Raw genomic sequence first — 20,130 nt, forward strand, 5'->3', positions numbered from 1 at the left:
TTCAGTGTAGTTAACATACAGTGTTATATTAGTTTCAGGTGTACGGTGTAATGATTCAACAGTTCTATACATTGCTCCGTGCTCTTCATGATAAGTGTACTCCTAACTCCCTTTCTCTGTTTCACCCCTCCCCCTCCCGTCTCCGGCAGCCACCAGTTTATTCTCTGTATTTAAGAGGCTGTTGTTTGTTTGTCTCTTTTCGTTTGTTTGCTCATTTGTTTTCTTTCTTTCTTTCTTTTTTTTTTAGTTTGTTTTCTTTCTTAAGTTCTACATAGGAGTGAAACCATATGGTATTTGTCTTTCTCTGTCTGACTTGTTTCACTTAGCATTATATCCTCTATGTCTATGTTGTTGCAAATGCCCAGGTCTTCTGTTTTTTTTTTTTTTTTTTTTTTTTTTTTTATGGCTGAGTAATATTCCACTGAATATATATACCGCATCATCTTCATCCATTCATCTGTGGTTGGGCAGTTGGGTCACTTCTATGTCTTAGCTATTGTAAATAATGCTTCAGTAAACATAGCAGTGTATATATCTTTTAGAATTAAGTGTTTTCATTTTTCATGGGTAAATACCCAGGAGTGGAATTATTGGATCATAGGGTAGTTCTATTTTTAATTTTTTGAGGTGCCTCCATACTTTTTTCCACAATGGCTACACCAGTTTGCATTCCCACCAATGGTGTGTGCAAGGCTTTCTTTTTCTCCATATCCTTGCTAACACTTCCTGTTTGTTTGTTTGTTTCTTTTTTTTTTTTCTTTTTAAGATTTTATTTATTTGAGAGAGAGAGAGTGAGCAGGGGGAGGGACAGAAGGAGAGGGAGAAGCAGACTCTCTGCTGAGCAGAGCCCTACATGGGGCTCGATCCCAGGACCCTGAGATCTGACCCAAGCCAAAGGCAGATCCTTAACAGATTGAGTCAGCCAGGTGCCCCAACACTTCCTATTTCTTGTCTTTTTGATTTTAGTCATTCTGAAAGGTGTCAGGTGACAGCCATTATGACAAGTGGTAACATCTCATTGTGGTTTTGATTTTTATTTCCCTGATAAGAATAAGCACAATTCTTGGGGTGCCTGGGTAGTGCAGTGGTTGGGCGTCTGCTTTCGGCTCAGGGCATGATCCCGGTGTTATGGGATCGAGCCCCACATCGGGCTCCTCCGCTAAGAGCCTGCTTCTTCCTCTCCCACTCCCCCTGCTTGTGTTCCCTCTCTCACTGGCTGTCTCTATCTCTGTCAAATAAATAAACAAAATTGGAAAAAAAAAAAGAATAAGCACAATTCTTTTAATACACGTAAGTAAATCAGTACAGTTGACCCTTGAACAACTGGGTACACGTCTATGCAGATTTTTTTACAGAACAGTTCTGTAAAATGTATTCTGTCTTCTTTATGATTTTCTTAATAACATTTGTTTACTCTAGCTTATTTTGTAAGAATACAGTGTATAATATATATAACATACAAAAATATGTGTTAATCGACTGTTTATGTTATCTACAAGTCTTCCCATCAATAGTAGTCTATTAGTAGTTAAGTTTTTGGGGAGTCAAAAGTATACACAGATTTTTGACTGCCCAGGGGTTTGATGCCCCTGACCCCACGTTGTTTGTTCAAGGATCAACTGGTATTTCTATAAAATAACATCTCCTGTCTAGTCGATTTTTAAATTTTTCCAACTTTCTCCTGGATGTTTTTTTATAGTGTTTTTCCTCTTTGTTTTTTGTTCTTTTTTTTGAAAGATTTTATTTGAGAGCAAGCACGAGTGGGGAAGGGGCAGAGGAAGAGGGAGAAGCAGGCTCCCTGCTGAGCAAGGAGCCTGATGCGGGGCTTGATCCCAGGACCCTGAGATTATGCCCTGAGCTGGAGGCAGACACTTAACCAACTGAGCCACCCATGCACCCCAGTGTTTTTCCTCTTCGAACCAGAGTCCAGTGCAAGTTTGGTCCAGAACAACACCTTGCTTTTTTTTTTTTTTTAATGACTTTTTGTTGTTGTTATTGTTGTTAATGATACTGATTTTTTATTTTTTAAGATTCGCTTCCTGGATTTGTTTCATGGTTCCCTTGTGGTGTCTTTGCACTTGTTCCTTTGTCTCCTGTATTTCCTGTAAGTTGGAGGTTGAGTCAGAGGCCCAGTTTGACTTGGGTGGCACAGTTATGGTGAGAATGAACCACAAGTAACGTTGTGTGCTGCCCATTGCGCCTTGGCAGGTGGCACAGGCTGCCAGGTTCCCGCATTGGTACTGATGCCTTGGTTTGATCACTTGGTTGGGGTAGTGTCTACCAGATTTCTCTATTCACATTTCTTGTTAAAAGTTTCCTTTTTGCTCTGTTAACTTTGTTTCTTGGGATATCACTTAAGAGTCATGGCCCTGAGCTGGCCTTTTCTGCCTGGAGCAGCGGGCAGGATGAAATGGGATTCAAAGGGGAAAATGCGTGAAACTTTGAAAGTGTTCTGTCCAGCTTAATTACTGTTGTTGGTAGATGTGACCATCTGACACCCTGAGATATAAACTAGATATTGGGGAGATCATTAAATGACAACTAGTTGACGGTTTGTTCATCCGTTCTGTAACTACCTCCTCTTTCCCAGGCATCATTCTAAGCTCAAGAGAAAAAAAGGTGAATAAGACACAGTCCTCGTTCTTCAGGAGCTCATAACTGGTTGGGGGAACAGATATGTAAGCAGATAGCTAGCGTGCAGTGCTATTAACGTCGTTGCCCAGTTTATGAACCAGGAATTGGAACACATGGCCTGATAAGTATGTTTGTGTTTATTTTGGCAACAGCAAGACCAAATATTGAAAATTAGGACTGTTCCTGCAAAGCAGGGCCCTGTGGTTGCCATGGCTGTCACAGGGATGTCTGTTGAATGCCACAGGGGCACGGAGGAGGCAGTAATCCGCTCTCCCCAGGGTCACGGGGACAGTGGGTTTCGAGCTATGTAGGCCCTGAAAGATACGTGAATTTCCCAGTGAGGAGAAACAGAAGGGGCTTTGCAACCAAAGCCATATATGTGCAAAGCCATGGAGGTGTGGGAGAGTAAGTGTGGGTGTTTGTCCAAGTCAAACGTAGCTGGAGTATTAGGGGAGATGAGACTATGCAAGGTGCTCAGCACCAGACTTCTGATCATAGAAGATGTGTCATCTGTGTCCTGAAGGCTGTGCAAAGCTTTGTGTGGGAGGCCCACTGTTTGTCCCTGAGGGTTGATGCTGGCTGGAGGCACCATCAGCCATAACTGAGTGGAGGGCGGCTAAAGGGTCAAGGCTTAGTGGGGCTCTCAGCTTGGATACTCTCCATGAACCCTAGTGGCAGGGTGCAGGACAGACAGTTCGAGAGAAGGCAGAGCTCATTTTGGGACGTATGGCATCTGATCCCTCTCTAGGCTGGGTCCTTGCTGCAGAGGAATTTTGGAAAAAGAGAAACAGATGGATTTAAGGGAATTACTGTGGAGGCAGTGAGGGCTCTGCAAAACCGTTTACCCAGGAAGTCAGAGCTTGTGGCTCTGGCTTTGGGAACGCTGTCATTGCTCGCTCGTGGCTCGTCCTGGTAGGCGTAAGTTGCTGCCACGAGGAACTGGCAGTCCACCTGTTTGTTATGGGTTCTTCCCAGCCTGGCGGGCCTGCCTGACCACCGAGTTGGGTGGGAGGGCTCCTGGCTCCCTGCTTCAGTCAGGTCACTCTGTTTCCCTGTAGTGCCTAAAGGGGCCCGTGAGTATGGTGTGGTGGCAGCAGGGAAGGGGGCCACAGAGGAAGGGCTTGGGTCGTGCTAGATGGTCTCGGTTTCCGTGTGAGAGGGAGGAGAGACATCCCTGGGGAGCCGGTGGCACTTTGTGAGCAATCCAGGCAAGACTCCTTGGTGAGAGGCTTTGGTCCCTTTCCCACGTCTTGTCTTTTCCCCACCAAGACTGTTCAGGAAGGGGTTTGACTGATTCCTGCAGGAGGTATGAATCATCACTGAGGTTTCTCAGAAGAAACAAAACAAAACAAAAAACAAAGCATTTAAGGCTTCTGGAGGAGCTGTGCACACAGTAAAGGGCATGGGGTTTTAGAGTCCGTCAAAGCTCTTCTGCCACTGCTTCCCTGTGACCCTGTGACCCCTCGTGTAGAAAGTAGTAAGACGGACCTTCTAGGTCATGAGGATGAAACAGGCCAGCAGAGGTGCGCACTAACACAGGTGGTGCCTGGACGTTCTCGAAGCACGTTAGAACCCCTCCTGCACCCCGTGCTCCTGCCAGCCCTGCAGAGTGGGACTGGTCCCTGCTATTCCCAAGTTCCTGGTAAGGAAGTGCCAACTCTAGGAAACTCCTGGAACCATCCTTGACCCCTCCGCTGATGGAGTAGAGTGGGAACCCGAGATTCCTTATGACTCGTTCACTTCCAGCTACGGATAATCTGCCCAGGAGGGCTGCCTTGTAACAAGGGGCAGAGAGAAATCTGTGACACTGGGACCTGGGGCAGCTGTGTTGAGGGGGCAGGAGTGTTGAACTCAGGGGTACACCCACAGCCCTTACTGCCCACTGCAGAGGAGCCATCTGTGTTCAGGACTGTGTTGTTTGCCCCTCCCTCTGTCACTAGCCCAGTGTCCTCGCCCTGCTCTCCCTCCCTTGGCCTCTGCCCACCTGCCTGCCTATCTTCAGCTCACATCCTGGACGTTTGGCAGCTTCTCACCATTGCTCCTAAGAGTGCACCCGTGTCTCGGTTCTGGCTTGTTGGGAAGCCCCAGGCCGTGCTCTTCGCTGGAGACTGAGGCAGGAGGAGTGACAGCAGCTGGCCAGAGGAGTGGCCTGCAGACTCCACCTTCTGGTTCAACTCACCACATCCCAAGACATAATGAAAAATAGCTCAGGAACTCGTATTTGGGTCAGTCTGACCAGTTTGCAGAGTTTTGTCCTGAGAACTAATTTTTCCAAGGTCTTTTTCTACTATGAAGAAGCAAGGAACTTTCCACTGTCTGTTTTGTCATGCAGGAGAAAGACTGTTCAGATAAAATCCTCTTCTATTTCCACCGGAGGAGACAGGGCTGGACATAGGTTTGGGGAACTGAACCACTAGTGGCACCTTTTTTTTTTTTTTTAAAGATTTTATTTATTCATTCGACAGAGATAGAGACGGCCAGCGAGAGAGGGAACACAAGCAGGGGGAGTGGGAGAGGTAGAAGCAGGCTCCCAGCGGAGAAGCCTGATGTGGGGCTCGATCCCATAACACCGGGATCACGCCCTGAGCCAAAGGCAGTCGCTTAACCGCTGTGCCACCCAGGCGCCCCCCCCTTTTTTTTAAGATTTCTTTTTCTATATGAGAGAGAGAAAGAGAAAGAGCAGGAGTGGGAGGGGCAGAGGGAGAAGGATGGAATCTCAAGCAGACTCTCCACTGAGTGCGGAGCCCGACACGGGGCTCCATCTCATGACCCTGCGATCACGCTCTGAGCCGAAATCAAGAGTTGGGCGCTTCACAGACTGAGCCACCCAGTCACCTTGATAACGGCGCTTTTAACCTAATGAGTAGACTTGATTTCCCACTGGGGCACATAGGAAGTCACTCCTTCGGGACAGCAGGCACAAATCCCTGGAAAGCAGCTCTAGCGTCAGAGTACCTCTTGTCCCCGTCTTGTTCCCTCTCACTGGCCTACCAGGACCTGCCTTCGGAAGGGTTCCTTTACTGTTGAGTACCTAGGTCTGTGCCTGGTTGCTGGTGGCCCAAAGGAGTAAGATGGGGTCTCTCCCCTCAAGAGCCCATTCTCGATAGCAAGAGAGAGACTTAACAAAGCAGCAGCCCCACACAGACAGCCCTAGGCCAGTTCCCACTAAGAAGCCTGTGTGGTGGTGCCTGCAGAATGGTGCTTTGCTGTTTCGTTTTTAACTGGATTTGCTTTAGGGAGGATAACCTTTTCTGTTGTCTTGCTGCCTCTATGCTCCTTGCCTGGCCCCCAAAGGCACCCGAGTGTGGGACACTTGAATTAAATGATGAACATTTTCTGCGGTGCTGTTACGGGGTCAAGAGCACAGATGGTAGAGAGCAGGAAGGCAAGAAATGAATTCTGCCCTGGGCTGGGGCTTGGGCCTGTGTGTCAGGGAAAGCTCTACTAACCAGGTGACTAGGGTCTTGAAGGTTAGGTAGGAGTTCACCAGAAGCTCAAGATAAATGCAATCTGGGAAAAGAAGATAAAGACAAGAATACGCCGTCACGGGTGTAGGGACTCAGAGGGACAGTGTAAACAAGGAGTCATTAGCTGTGGAGCTTAAAAGAGAAAATAAGCCTCATCTCTTACCTGACACCATGCTTCCCAGACTGAGGCAGCGATCCATGGGCCCGGGCCCTTCTGTCACCAAGGCAAAGGACCCGAATGAGACCCAGGACCCTTGCAGCCTGGAAATGACCACCCCCACACTCAGAGAGGGTACCTGTCCCCTCCCCCACCCATTTGAAACTTGCCTGACTGACCTCTGTTGAGTGGGAGTGGGGGCAGCTCCCCTCTTCTGAGGGTAAATGCTCCGGGAGCCCTTCTCCATCCTAACTGGACCTCGCTCCTACTTTCCGTGCCCAGCAGACGCTTCTGAACTTCACTCCAGACGTCAGCAGCCCCGAAAATTTCCCCTGAAGTCTGATGTAAGATAAGAAGGCCTGGCTTGGGGAAGGTAGGAGAGGCTGGCGGCGTGCCAGGTGGGAAGTGGGAGAGTTAGGGAGGGCGGGCTGGGGCATAACCCACAGTACAAAGTCCTTGCCTGTTTGTCAAGTGAGCGTGTGGCTAGAGGACTTCCCGCGGGTGGGGTGGCGGTCTCCACTTGGCACATGCTCTCAGTGGTTTCGGGCTGATGTCGGACACTCACAGTCTCCTGAGGATGTGAAGACCTGATGGTTCGCTTTCCTAAGCCGAGGTCTGGAGCCCGAGCTGCTAGATGGAGACCCGGCAGGGCAGGGTAATAGGCTCTAAGGGCAGGAAGGGTACTCATCCATCTTGCATGTACTAATTCGAGCACCTTCGACATGCCAGGCACTATGCTGGGTGCTGGGCATATACGGAAAGCCAGCCAGCCAGCTCTGCCCTCGTGAAACTGCTGTGAGAGAGAGCAGGAAACATTTAAAAAGTGCACGTGTGTGAGGGCTGCCTCCAGAGCAAAGTAAATCAGGGTGAGGAGACGGGATGGGCTGCTCTTTTAAGAAAGGGGGACCGTGAAAGACCCGTGAGTGCAGCTGGTACTTGGGCAGGCTGGAGTGAAGGGAGGCCACAGTCATGTGCTGGTCTGCGAGAAGAACGCTTCAGCAATGGGAAGTCAAGGGCAGGGTCTTGGTATAGAGACCTCCGAGTGCTCAAGGACCGGCCAGGAGCAAATACGGCTGAAGTGAAGTTATGTGAAGGCAGATAAAGTCCAGGCTGCAGGTCCTTTAGGCCTTTCCAGGGTGGCGCGCTGAGGAGCGACAGGATCCTACTTAACACAGTTTCAGGGGCTCCGCATCGGCTGCTGTGTGGAGAATGGACTGCAGTGTGGGCGGAAGCCTGGGGCAGGGTTGAGGCTGGCTATGGTGGCTGTGGTGCGAGGCTTGGTGACAGCCGGTGTGGAGGGGAGGGAGCAGGAAGGGACTCGGTGCCCATGATTCCTGCTCACCCAGGCCCCAGCTGAGGACAGGGAGCAGGGAAGTAGGCAGACAGACAGACAGACAGATGGGCTTGGGCCCAGCATCATGCTCTGATACCTTGGCCAGTCACGGCACTGTGGGAGCCTGCCCTTCTGCTCTGTGCATTGGGTTGGTGGTTTCTGCCTGCGGGCTCCGACGGGGACCCAACCTGCTGCCTCAGGACCCCACAGCATCCATGCGGTGGACTCTGCTCTGGCTTCTGAGGAAGAGAGCCTGCCGCCGTCCTCTCCGATGGACGGCTCAGGATGGCCCGGGCGTGCTTGCCTGCCTCCTCACCCGCCTGTCTCTTGAGTAGCTAAGGTGGCTGATCACACTCATTAAACTTTTCACCCAGACCCCCTTGGGGCCCTGCCTAATGGCAGGCGTGGGGTTCCGGCAAAGGAGCTTGGCTTGGCTGCTGGGAAAGTAGGCCCTCACCTGGCTTGGCTTCTCCCACCTGTTCTGGAACACAGGGCATTTGGGCCAAGAGGTTGAGCCTCCTCTACTCTACCTCTCCGCGATCCCACAGTAGGACCCCGCTCCACCCAGCAACGCGGGCGATCCTTGACAAACATCAGCCAGAGCGCCTCTCGTCTCAGCCTGGGCTCCCTCTGGAAAACAGGAGCCTGAGACACGGGCTTGCACGCAGCTCATTTGTTTTGGCGACCGGAGAGAGTAAAACAGGAGGAAGGGAATGCTCCAAGGCTGTGCGCATCCTCGGGTTGGTCACTGCCACGGGCAAGTGGGGCTTGATCCTGCCGGGCAGGCCTTGCTCCCCACTGGCCAAGGGTTGCTCCACAGGGTGGTAAGGCCCTCTCACTGCTGGGTCATGAAGGCATGATGCTTGGTGGTTTCCAGCAGGCCTCCCGGGCTGGAATCGGAGACGCTGCCAGGTAGGCAGCGAGGCACTTCGGGCTGTTCTACTGTGTGGGCTGGTTGCTGCTGCAGTGGCCTGGAGTTCAGGGTGGGCTGCTAAGATATGTGAGGTGGGATAAAAGAGAAGTCTAATACGTATTCCTCGGCTTCAGACAGTGTCCAGCGGCTTCCCATTGCCATAGAAATTAAGTCCACACTCAACGTCGGCCTGTAAGATCCTGCATGTTCTGGCTTCAGCTGTCCCTGACCGCATCACCTTCCATGTGCCGTCTTCACTGCCATCTGGCCACACTGCCCTTTCTGTATCTCCAACACGGCGAGCTTTGTCCTTATGGACATTGTGGCACTGTTCCCGCTGCCAGAACACTGTCCCCATGCCTGGCTTCTCATCATCAGGCCTCAGCTCTTGAGTGTCACCTTCTGGGACCACCCCAGGAGGCCCCTATCGCGGGGAGTCTCTCCGCATTATCTTTATTTTCTGCAGAGTGCTCATTATCCTTCTCTGCAAGGATCCTGTTTGCATTCTTCTTGTCTGTCTTCTTTTCCTGGGATGTGAGCTCTGTTTTTGTTTTATTCCCTGCAGTCTCTCAGCTCCTAGAACAAGGGCTGGCCCATGGCAGAAACGCAGTACATAGCAGACAGATCAATGACCCACGCACAGCCCGATATATTTTTCTTTGGGCATTTTATATATTCTACCTTGCATTAAAGCTCCTTTGCATATATTTAAAACACTAGCCAGAAATAGTAATAGCGCAGTAAATATTGTTAAATGGATGCTTTTTTTTTTTAAGACTTTATTTATTTGATAGAGAGAGAGCATAAGCAGGGGAGCGGCAGGCAGAGGGAGAGGGAGAAGCAGGCTCCCCGCTGAGCAGGGAGCCCGACGCAGGGCGAGCCTGACACAGGGCTCCATCCCAGGACCCTGAAATCGTGACCTGAGCTGAAGGCAGCCTCTTAACCAACTGAGCCACCCAGGTGCCCCTAACTGGATGCATTTCTCCAGCACCTTCTCCGTGTTAGGCACCGTGCACCCTGAATCTATCATTTGGCCCTTACTGTACTTTTTTTTTTAAACAGTTGAGAAACTGCATTAAGTTGTAGCTCAAAGCTGTAGTTCTAGCTTTCCATGCTGGAAAGTGATGGAACTGGTTTATGCTCTCAGGCCTGTTGGACCCCGGAGCACTGACACTGCTCTTTTCCTTCCCTTCCTCTAATGTGGGAGAGTAGGATGAGACTATTACCCATCATGGGAAGGACCTACTTTCCAGAAATATCTCCTCCATTGCTGCCCAAATTTCACCAATTGGTTGACCTAGATACCTTAATCTGGAGCTATTTTGTTGGTTTTTAATTTAGTTTTTATTTTTATCAGAGTTACACATGTGTATGGTTTAAAGAGTCATTAGGTTCAACAAGGTCTGTTACAAAAAGGTCTCCTGGCACCCCCACCTCCAGCCTCCGGGGGTAATCACTTCCGGCTCTTTTTCAGCTATTTCTTCTGCTTATATTGCATCCCACCCCCTTTCCCCCAGTTACAGGCGTAGTTTGTTGACTTCTGACTTTGGAAGGTGATGGTTAACTAACTCTCAGTGCTTCCCAGCCCCCATCGCACACGTACACACTCTGCATCCTCCCAGTAGAGTTGTGTGGCAACAGTGATTAGATCATGATTACATTCCCTTCAGCTCTCTTCCCAGAATGTATTCTGAATTTGCTCGCTTCTCCCTTCCTCCGCTGTTACCACCCTGGCCCAGCCTGGTCTTTTACCCGGATTATGGCCACTGCCTCCTAACTGGTCTCCCTATTTCTGTCTTTGGTCTCTTTTGATCTTTTCTCAGTACAGCAACCAGAGAGATCCTGTTACAAAGTAAGCCTGATTGGCTCAAAACTCCCATGGCTTCCCACTTTCACTCAGAGTGAAGTCCAGAGTTCTTACTATGGTCTAGAAGGCACTGCATGATCTGAGCCCCCCTTGGTACTTCTCTGTCATCCCTTATTGCTCTTTCCCTTTGTAGTCTGCTCCAAACACACCAGTCTTCTTGCTTGCTTTTTCTCTGCCTCAGGGCCTTTGCACTTGCTCTTCTCTATTCCTGGAATGCTTGTCTCCCAGACATTTGCACAGTTAGCTAACTTTCTCCACATCTTTATTTTTTACTTATGTATTTTTTAAAAGAGAATTTCTTTTAAAGTTTATTTTTTAGTATTCTCTACACCCAGCACAGGGCTCGATGTCACCATCCCGAGATCAAGAGTTGCACACTCTTCTGACTGAGCCAGCCAGGCGCCCCTGTTTGTTTATTTATTTATTATTATTATTTTTAAAGATTTTATTTATTTGACAGAGAGAGACACAGTGAGAGAGGGAACACAAGCAGGGGGAGTGGGAGGGGGAGAAGCAGGCTTCTTGCTGAGCAGGGAGCCCAATGCGGGGCTTGATCCCAGAACCCTGGGATCTTGACCTGAGCTGAAGACTGAGCCACCCAGGTGCCCCTAGTTATTTTTTTTAAAAGATTTTATTTTTAAGTAATTTCTACACCCAGCCTTGGGCTTGAACCTACGACCCTGAGATCAAGAGTCGCATGCTCCACCGACTGAGCCAGCCAGGCACCGCTCTCCAGATCATTACCAACAGTTATCTCAGTGAGGCTTTCTGTGGCTGTCCTGTCTAAATCCTCATTCCTCACGGTGCCTCATAATTTCTTCCCCTGCTTATTTTTTCCTGTCTTATCACTGTCTAGCATACTTACTTTTTATTATTTACTTTATAATAAATATTTTTATTTATATTATATATATGTATAAGTACATACATTTTATAATAATTATAAATCCTTATTACTTAGGATCTTACTTAGCATTTGTTTCCTGCACCAGACTATAGGCTTGAGGATAGGAATTTGCATCTGTTTTGTTGGCCCTGGTATCTCCACTCCAGTATCTGGAACACGTAGCAGGTGTTGATGAATGAATACATTACGATTAGCAAGTGCTGTTCACTGCTAAGCCATGTAGTGTACTGCCATTATTTTTCATTTACCACATTCACCAGTTTTTCCTAGAAGTAGTAATTGTCTTTGTTTTGCTTAGGTGTCTATGTATTTACCGTTAATTCATCTAATTAGGGGAGATCCTAATTGATATAGCTTTCCTCCCCATCTGTATTATATACCTTGCCTCTCAATATAAGGCCTTCTCTCGGCTCTGTCATCGTCGTCGTCTTTTTTTTTTTTAAAGATTTTATTTATTTATTTGAGAGAGAGAGAGAGAGAGCACGAGTGGGGGGAGGGGCAGAGGGAGAGGAAAAAAGAGAAGTAGACTCTCCACGGAGCAGGGAGCCTGACACAGCCCAATCCGAGGACTGGGAGATCATGACCGGAGCCGAAGTCAGACACTTCACTAACTGAGCCACCCAGGCACCTCTCAGTTCCGTCTTCTTAAAGAAATCTCTCTCAGAGCTTTCTTGATTTCTATTTTAGTTTTTTGTTTTGTTTTGTGGGGTTTTTTTGTTTTTCGTTTTTTGTTTTTGTGATTAGAGTAATAGTCTATAAGATATAATTCAGCCTTTTGAAATGTATTGAGACTTATTTGAGGCCTAGCATATGTATGGTTTATCTTGGTGAATATTCTGGGTCCACTTGAAAAAAAAATGTGCTGTTCTGCAGTGTTGGGTGTAGTGTTCCGGAACTGTCAATTTGATCAGTAGTATTGTTTAGATATTCTTCATTCACACTGATTTTTTTTTGTCTACTTTATCAGTTACTGAGGAAGAGGTGGTAAAACCTCCAACCATGATTGTGGATTTGTTTCTCCTTTTAGTTATGTCAGTTTTAGCTTCATGAAATTTAAAACTCTGTAATTAGGTGGATACATTATTTAGTATCGTTATGTCTTTCTGATAATTGCCCCTTATCATTATGAAATGTCTCTTTATCTCTTGTAATTCTTTGTTTGGAAGCCTACTTACATATTCCTAAAGCTGTCATACTTTCTTATGCTTACTTTTTACAGGTACTTTATATATTTCATTTTTTTATGGGCTACCTATTTGTGTCTTTATATTTAAGGTGCATCTCAGGTAGATAGCATGTAGTCTTGCCTTTTATCCAGTCTGACAAGCTATGGCTTTTAATTGAAATGTTTAGTCCATTTATATTTAATGTAATTATTGATCTGTTTGTGTTTAAATCTACCATTTGCTCTGTGTTTTCTATTTGCCTCTTCTGTTTTTCATTCCTTTGTTCCTTTTCTACTTTCTTTTGGTTTAGTTGAATTTTTTTTAAGAATACCACTTTATTTCCTCTGTTCGCCTGCTATTTCTCTTACTAGTTATGGGGCTAACAATGCATCCTTAATTTATAAAGTGTCTTCAGAGTCAGTTTTGTATTACTTGATATGTTACAACTGACCCTGAACACTTATTTCTCACTTCACATCTGACACCTGACAAATGTAGTCACCTTACAAAAGTATAATTTCATTTAATTGCCCTCCTTTTTTGATGTGCTGTTATTGTCATACTTTTTATTTCTAATACATTATAAACCCCACCTTACAGTCATTATTTATAGTTTTCCAGTCAGTTGTCTTATATGGCAATGACAAGAAACAAAAATCATATTTTAGATACACCTGCCTATTTACCATTTCTGGTGCTTCTCATTCCTTTTGTACATCAGAGTTTCCATTTAGTATTATCCCTCTTCAGCCTGGAGAACATCTTTTAGCATTTCTTGTGGTGCAGGTCTTCCAGGGAGATTCTACTCTCATTTGTCTGAAATTATCTTTATTTCACCCTCATTTTTGAGAGAGATTTTTTCCTGGTTAAAGACTTTGGTGTTGAAGGTTTTTCTTTCAGTACTTTTTTTTTTTTTTTTCCAGCATTGTCTTCTGACATCCATTATTTCTGGTGAGAAATCACTTGTTATTTATTATTATTACCCTGTAATAATTTCTCTGACTCCTTTAAAATTTTTCTCTTTTACCTTTGTTTTCACTTTTGATTTGTTTACCATAGTCTCCTATGGTATATTTTGTATTTCTTCTGCTTGGGTTTTGCTGATCATTAAATTGATATTTTCATTAAATTTGGAATTTTCAGTCGTTAGTTCTACCACATTCTCACCACTTCCTCCTCCTGGGACTGCAATTATGTGAATATGGAACTGTATGATGTCCTACAGGTTCCTGTGCCTCCGTTGCTTTTTCTTCAATATTTTTTTTCTCTTTGTTCAGAGGGAATGATTTCTACTGATTTTTCTTCAGGTTAAGTGATTCTTTTTGTGTGTGTTTGCCCTCTCCATTTTGCTGCTCAGCTCGTAGAGTGAATTTTCTACTTCACTTATTAAGTTCTAGAATTTCAATTCTTTTTTATATGTTTTTTAAAAAAACAGTTTCCATTTCTGTGCTGAAATTCCTTATTTGCCCACTCATTGTGACCATATTTTCCTTTAATTCTCTGATCATACTTAAAATAACTGCTTTAATATTTTTGTCTACTAAAATCCAATATTTGGATCATTTTGATATAATTTTCTATTGACTGTTTTTTTCTTTGTGGATCAAATTAGGGTTTTTTGGTTTTTTGTATGTTTAGCAATTTTTTATTGTATACTGGAAATAGTGGTTGATGCCACTGACTCCGGATTCTGTTCTTTTCTTTTGAAGAACATATATTCATGTCCTTTTTTTTTTTTAAGATTTTATTTATTTATTTGACAGAGACAGCCAGTGAGAGAGGGAACACAAGCAGGGGGAGTGGGAGAGGAAGAAGCAGGCTCCTAGTGGAGGAGCCTGATGTGGGGCTCGATCCCAGAACGCCGGGATCACGCCCTGAGCCGGAGGCAGACGCTTAACGACTGTGCCACCCAGGCACCCCCTTTTTTTCTTTTTTAAAAGATTTTATGTATTTATTTGAGAGAGAGAGAGAGAACACACAGTGGGGAGAGGCAGAGGTTGAGAGAAAAAGAAGCAGACTCCCTACTGAGCAGAAAGCCCAATGCGGCTCGATCCCAGGATCCGGAGATCATGACCTGAGCCGAAGGCAGATGCTTAAGGGACTGAGCCACCCAGACGCCCCCATTGATTCATGTCCTAATAGTCAATTCAGTTTGCTGGCCAATCACCTTGAACCCATGTAGGCTTGCTTTTATGTTTTGTTAGGACAGATAGATGGACATCCAAGGATGTTTCTCTAGCCTTTCTGACTTGACAGAAGTCAGCCTCCAAACCTGAGACTTGTGTTGGGGCTTGGTTTTAGGTTTTGTTAGGGCAGGTTTTTGGAGGCCTTTGTCTAGTCATGCATGGTCTTCACTCGTAGGCAACAGCCTTTCTGATGTCTCAGGTTACGAGCTGGGCTACTAACAAGGGGCTAAGGAGGCCTCTTCACTGTGACTGGGTCAGAACTCCAGCAACCCCCTGGCACTGCTCAGCCTCTCTCTCTGGTCTTTCTCCAGCAGCTAGGGGTCACTCGCCGGTAAAATTCTGGTAGTCCCACCCGATGCATGGAGCCCTCAGGGAAGGACTCACCGAAGACTCCCACACCACACCCAGACTTTAGGCTTTCCCACCCCTGCATCGCTCCTCATTCCTGTCCCATCAGCTGCTCCAGACTCTCATACTTGCCTCCTGGCCATATGGGACCACCGTGCTTTGCCTGGATTCTAGCCCATTGTCTGGCAGTCAGGAAGCCATGCCCGGGCGGAGGGTCCTGGTCAGGAGGCGCATCTTAGGAGTTTTGCTTCTTTCAGGGTCATTGTCTCCTGCTGCTCGTTGTTCACATCTTGAAAACAGCGACCTCCCATGTTTTTCTCAGTCTGATGGTGGTTTTTGGAGGGAGGGCTCATCTGCCAGTAATTACTCTGCTGGAGCTGGAAGCTGCCCCTGTGGCCTGCTGCTGATGGGTTGATGTCCAGGCTCGCCCCCTAGCTCTTGTTTTGGGGTCTCCCCCTACCACCATCCTGAGGTTTCCTTTGCCTCTCTTTTGAGTTAAATTCTCTGTTTTCAGGATCCCACATCTTATTTTTGGTTGATTTCTTTAGTTAGAGGAACTGTCAGTAGCTTCCTGAGAAAGGGTGGCAGGAAGGTAAACTTTTTGAGGCCTGTGTATCTGAAAATGTGTTTATTAAACCATCGCGTTTGACTGGTGGTTAATTGGGTAGAGAATTCTAGGTTGGAAATAATTTTCTAGCCTATTATTTTAGGCATTATTTCATTGACTATCTAATGCCATGTGGATTTTGTGAAACTTTAACGTTAAAACCTGTTTTTTCTTTTTCTTTTCCTCTCTGGAAGCTTTTAGGACCTTCTTTTCTTCCCCACTGTTGTGAATTTCCCATGTGGTGTGTTTTGTGGGGGTCTGTTTTCCTCCATTGTGTGGGTACTTAGTGGGCTCTTTCAACCCAGAGGGAGTTTTCTTGAAGTTTTTCTTTGATTTCCTCCCCTTGATTTTACTGTTCTTTTTCTTCCGAAACGTTTACTATCCCCATATTGGACCTCCTAGACTGGCTCTACAGTTTTTTTTCCTCTCTATTTTGGAGGGATTTTTTCAGTTTTATCTTCCAACCCTTAGGTTGCATTTTTCATTGACGTTATATTTTTAATTGTCAAAATCTCTCTTTTTTAAGATTTTACTTTTAAATAATCTCTACACCCAGTGTGGGACTGGAACGCATAACCCTGAGATCAAGCGTCACATGCTCTTCCAACTGAGCCAACCAGCGCCCTCTATTTTTCTTTCGGAATACTCCCTCAACTTTTTTTTTTTTTTTTAAGATTTTATTTATTTATTGAGGAAAGCAGGCTCATAGCGGAGGAGCCTGATGTGGGGCTCGATCCCATAACGCTGGGATCACGCCCTGAGCCGAAGACAGACGCTTAACCGCTGTGCCACCCAGGCGCCCCCTGCCCTGTTTTTTTTTTAAAGAAATAGTATTCTGTTATTGTTTTATGGATCTTTTCCTGTCTCTGAAAATACTGATGTTTGTTTTTGGTAAACAAAAATTCGTCTCTGGATAGTTTTGTTCCGTCCAAGTCACTTTTTTTCTGGGTTTGTTTGGCCTCTGTCTTACGTGCTGTCCTCTGGGGCATGGAGATGAGTTTCTTGGTCATCTGGATTCCAGGTCTGTGTACTGCCAGAGTTCATGCCTTTCTCTTCACCCCATGCGTGAGCTAACAGACACCTGGTTTCCTTGGAGACTTTTATAGTTGAGAAGTAAATAGGAGGTCTCAGGACCAGAGGGTTCCATTTGGCATGTTGTGGCCCAGAGTTTGTTAACTCTTAGACTTCTGTCGGTGGGGCCTAGGGAAGAGGGGGTCACTTCCACAGCTCTGCCCTCAGGAACTGTCTGAGGGCTCTGGGGCTTTTCCCTATCCCGGACAGACAAGGGGGCCTCCCACGCCTTGTGAACTAGATAAAGAGGCACCCAGAGTGCTTGTGCCAGTGACAGAAGATGGATGGACCCACAGCTTGGTGGAGATCAAAGGCTTGTGTTCGTCTTCAGAGAACCCCCAGAACCTGTGATTTGTGAGCAGAGAAGACAAACCCTGAGCCCCCAGGAGCCCTGGCATCTGCCCACTCTGATGGCCCCCGACAGTCCATCTCCCCCAGGCCCAGAACTGGTGACCTCCACCCAGCCCGGGCACAGTGGAGGTCCAGGTCTGCTCCGGGTACAGCCCCTCCACCAGCCCTATCTGGCATGTGTCATGCCAGACTGCTGCTTCCCCAGAAACCAGGGGAGCTCCTGCTACACACGGGCTCCTCTCCTCCATGGCCAGTGTTCAGGAGGGCTTGGCAGTGGGCACCGATGGGTGTTTGCTAAGTGAACACATGGCAAGGAAAGACCCCAAGTTTCTTGCCTTTGGTCAAGCTGGGCCAGCTGGTGATAAAGGCCCCATGGGAGGACCCTATGCATAGCCTCCCACAGGCCCTCACTGCCACAGCCCCGGCCCCCTCACCACCAGGTTGTGACCATCTTCCCAGGCATCAGTGAGGCAGAAGTAGAGAACCCTAATGCTGGAGGAACCTTCCACAAGGCTGGGTATAGAGGTGAATTTGCAGGCCGAGAGGGAAAGGCACAGGACACACACACACAGCCAGCATCATAGCACACCTGGAACTGTGAGCTGCTGGAGCTCTTCTGGTTCGTTGTTCCCGGCAGTGAGCCCAGTGCGTAGGGGAGAGAGGGCACAGAGGGCCCTGGGTCAAATGTACTTCCTGCTGCAGTGCAGAATGCCCCCTTACCGCCTTTTAGAGAGCAGAGCTGAGGGCTCCCCACCTTCCTTGCATCTTCCTGTCCCCCTCAAAGTTGGGCCACAGAGTTCTTTCCTCTCTCTGCCCACCTTCTAGCCCCTCTTCTGTGGTTCCTGCCAAGGTGTGGGCTGGTGGCCTGCCCAGTGGAACCGGTGCTTTGGGCGTGGGTCTGTGGGATCGCCCTCCCTATCCCCTGCGTGTGGCCACACCACCAGGTTCACGGGAGACCTCCTATTTCTTTAGCTGCAGATCTGGGACACAGCTGGCCAGGAACGATTCCGCACCATCACCCAGAGCTACTACCGCAGTGCCAACGGGGCCATCCTCGCTTACGACATCACCAAGAGGAGCTCCTTTCTGTCAGTGCCTCACTGGATCGAGGATGTGAGGAAATACGCAGGCTCTAACATCGTGCAGCTGCTGATCGGTGAGCTGGGGGGAACGGGGCAGGTCCAGCAGGGTTCCTCGGGGCCACGGATCTCTCTGTCCTAGTCTCTGTCTCCTTCTTAAACACAGGGCAAATGGAGCACAGAGAGAGGCTGAACTCGGCCAGGCAGGAAGGGAGCCAGAACTTGAACCGCGATCTTCCAGATTCTGATCCTGCCGATCCCTTACACAATTATGTCCACAATTGGAGTTAGGGGAGGAAGAAAGGGAGCTACCCTTGGCTTTGCAGTTACCGTGTAGCCCCACAGTGCGCAACACTGGCTAAACCTTCACTGGTGTCATTGGATTTAGTTCCCATAACCCTGGCTACTCCTTGTTTGCCAGGGGCTGGAGCTGAGGCTCTTAAAAGTGAAGTAATTTATCCCAGTGCACACAGCCTGTGAGCATATAAATAGGAAACTTGAGCTCTGCCGATTGTCATTCGGTGACTTGCTGTCACACCACACTGCAGAGCAGGGCTTCGTAACCATCTGCGTGCTTCCCAATCACTCAGAAGTTTGCAAGAGCACAGATGCCAGGCACCACGTCTGATTCAGGAGGGCTGGGTGGGGCCCACGGACATGCCTTTCTCACAGGTTCCCAGGTGGCGCCATGTTTGTGGCCGAGAGACCCCACTTTGAGAACCACTGTTGCTCTTATCTCCATTTTCCCTTTTCCTCCTAAGTGAACTTCCCAGACCTGGGCTCAAGAAGCTTTGGAGCATTTGTATGGTCCCTGGGGTCCTCATTCCAACCGTCAGGCTGGTTCTTCCAAGACGAGATTGTACAGCTGGGGCCTGGGTGTAGCTGGAGCTGGGGAAAGGGTGGTGCTTGGTTCTGCCTACCCGGCCTGGCCCGGAATGGGGAAGCGCTCGGCGGAGCTGGACTCCCCAGGCAGGAGTGGAGTTCTCCTTACCTGGCCTTACACTTCCCTTTTATCCAGGACATTTAGTAAAACATTCTGTCATAGAGCATTTTATACAAATGCAGAAAATAGAATAGTGCAGTGAATCCCCCAGCTTCAGCAACGAGCAACTCATGGCCAGTTTCTTCTCCACCCTCATCCCTTCCCCTCCCTTGTCTTTCTCTGGGGTGATTCCCAGCACCGTAACTATGTCATCTGTAAATATTCCAGCATGAATCTGTAGAAGACACAAACACTTAAAAAGTACCTACCAACAATACCACTTTCACATCTGAAAAATATTGATATTTTCTTAAGATAATCAGGTAGCTGATCAGGGTTCAGATTTATCATTGCCCCTAAACATCACGTGTACTTTTTTTTTTTTCCAGTTTATGGAAAGCAGGATCCAAATAAGCTCCCCACATTGAAATTAGTTACTGCATCATTTAAGGCTACCAAAGACAGTTTAGATCTTTCTAGACGGTTCTCTATTTTTTTTTTATCCTCCCTATATAGTCACATTACAAAAGTTAACCATTTAGAGACTTAAAAAAATTCCTCTAGAAATTGGGTCAAGGAGCAGTTGGCCAGATTTTTTGGAACATAATGAAATATCTGACACCTTGTAGGAGAAGCCAGGGGTGTGCTCTCGGGTCAACTGGTCGTCTGTGCTTTCATGCGCAGAAAAGCAAAATAATCGAAAAGCACGATCTTACAGTGAATAAAAGAATTCAGAGGAAAATAGGAGAAAATAAATAATAAGCGTAATAAAACGTTAGCAAAAAACAGACCTTGCGATGCTAGGTTTCCTTGTTAACGCCGCCACCTAGGAGTGCCTGCCGGGTGCCAGCTGTTTTCCTGCTCATTGTACCATTCGATCCCCCCTGTGCTGAAGGTGGCATCGGAGATGGAGAAACCGAGTCTCAGGGATGAAGTGGCTTACCCCGGGGTCACACAACAAGTGAAAGGGAGCCAGAGTGTCTCGCAGCTCTAAAGTACCCTGCTCTCTTCCCCAGACTTCACTGCTCCTGCTTGTTAGGAAGGAGCAGTAAAATCCACGAG

General features: G+C 47.4%; 1 protein-coding gene across 3 annotated transcripts in view; it reads left to right on the forward strand.

The window, feature by feature from the left end:
* Positions 1-20,130, forward strand: part of RAB43 (RAB43, member RAS oncogene family) — a 51,151-nt gene that overhangs the window by 10,315 nt on the left and 20,706 nt on the right. For all 3 annotated transcript variants that reach the window (XM_040628384.1, XM_040628385.1, XM_040628386.1), the window contains exon 2: positions 17,980-18,163. In XM_040628384.1, the coding sequence (XP_040484318.1) occupies positions 17,980-18,163 (184 nt within the window). The remainder of the gene's footprint in view (positions 1-17,979; positions 18,164-20,130) is intronic.

The sequence above is a fragment of the Ursus maritimus genome, unplaced genomic scaffold (genome assembly GCF_017311325.1).
Source record: "Ursus maritimus isolate PB19 unplaced genomic scaffold, ASM1731132v1 scaffold_14, whole genome shotgun sequence".
Taxonomy (NCBI): Eukaryota; Metazoa; Chordata; class Mammalia; order Carnivora; family Ursidae; genus Ursus; species Ursus maritimus.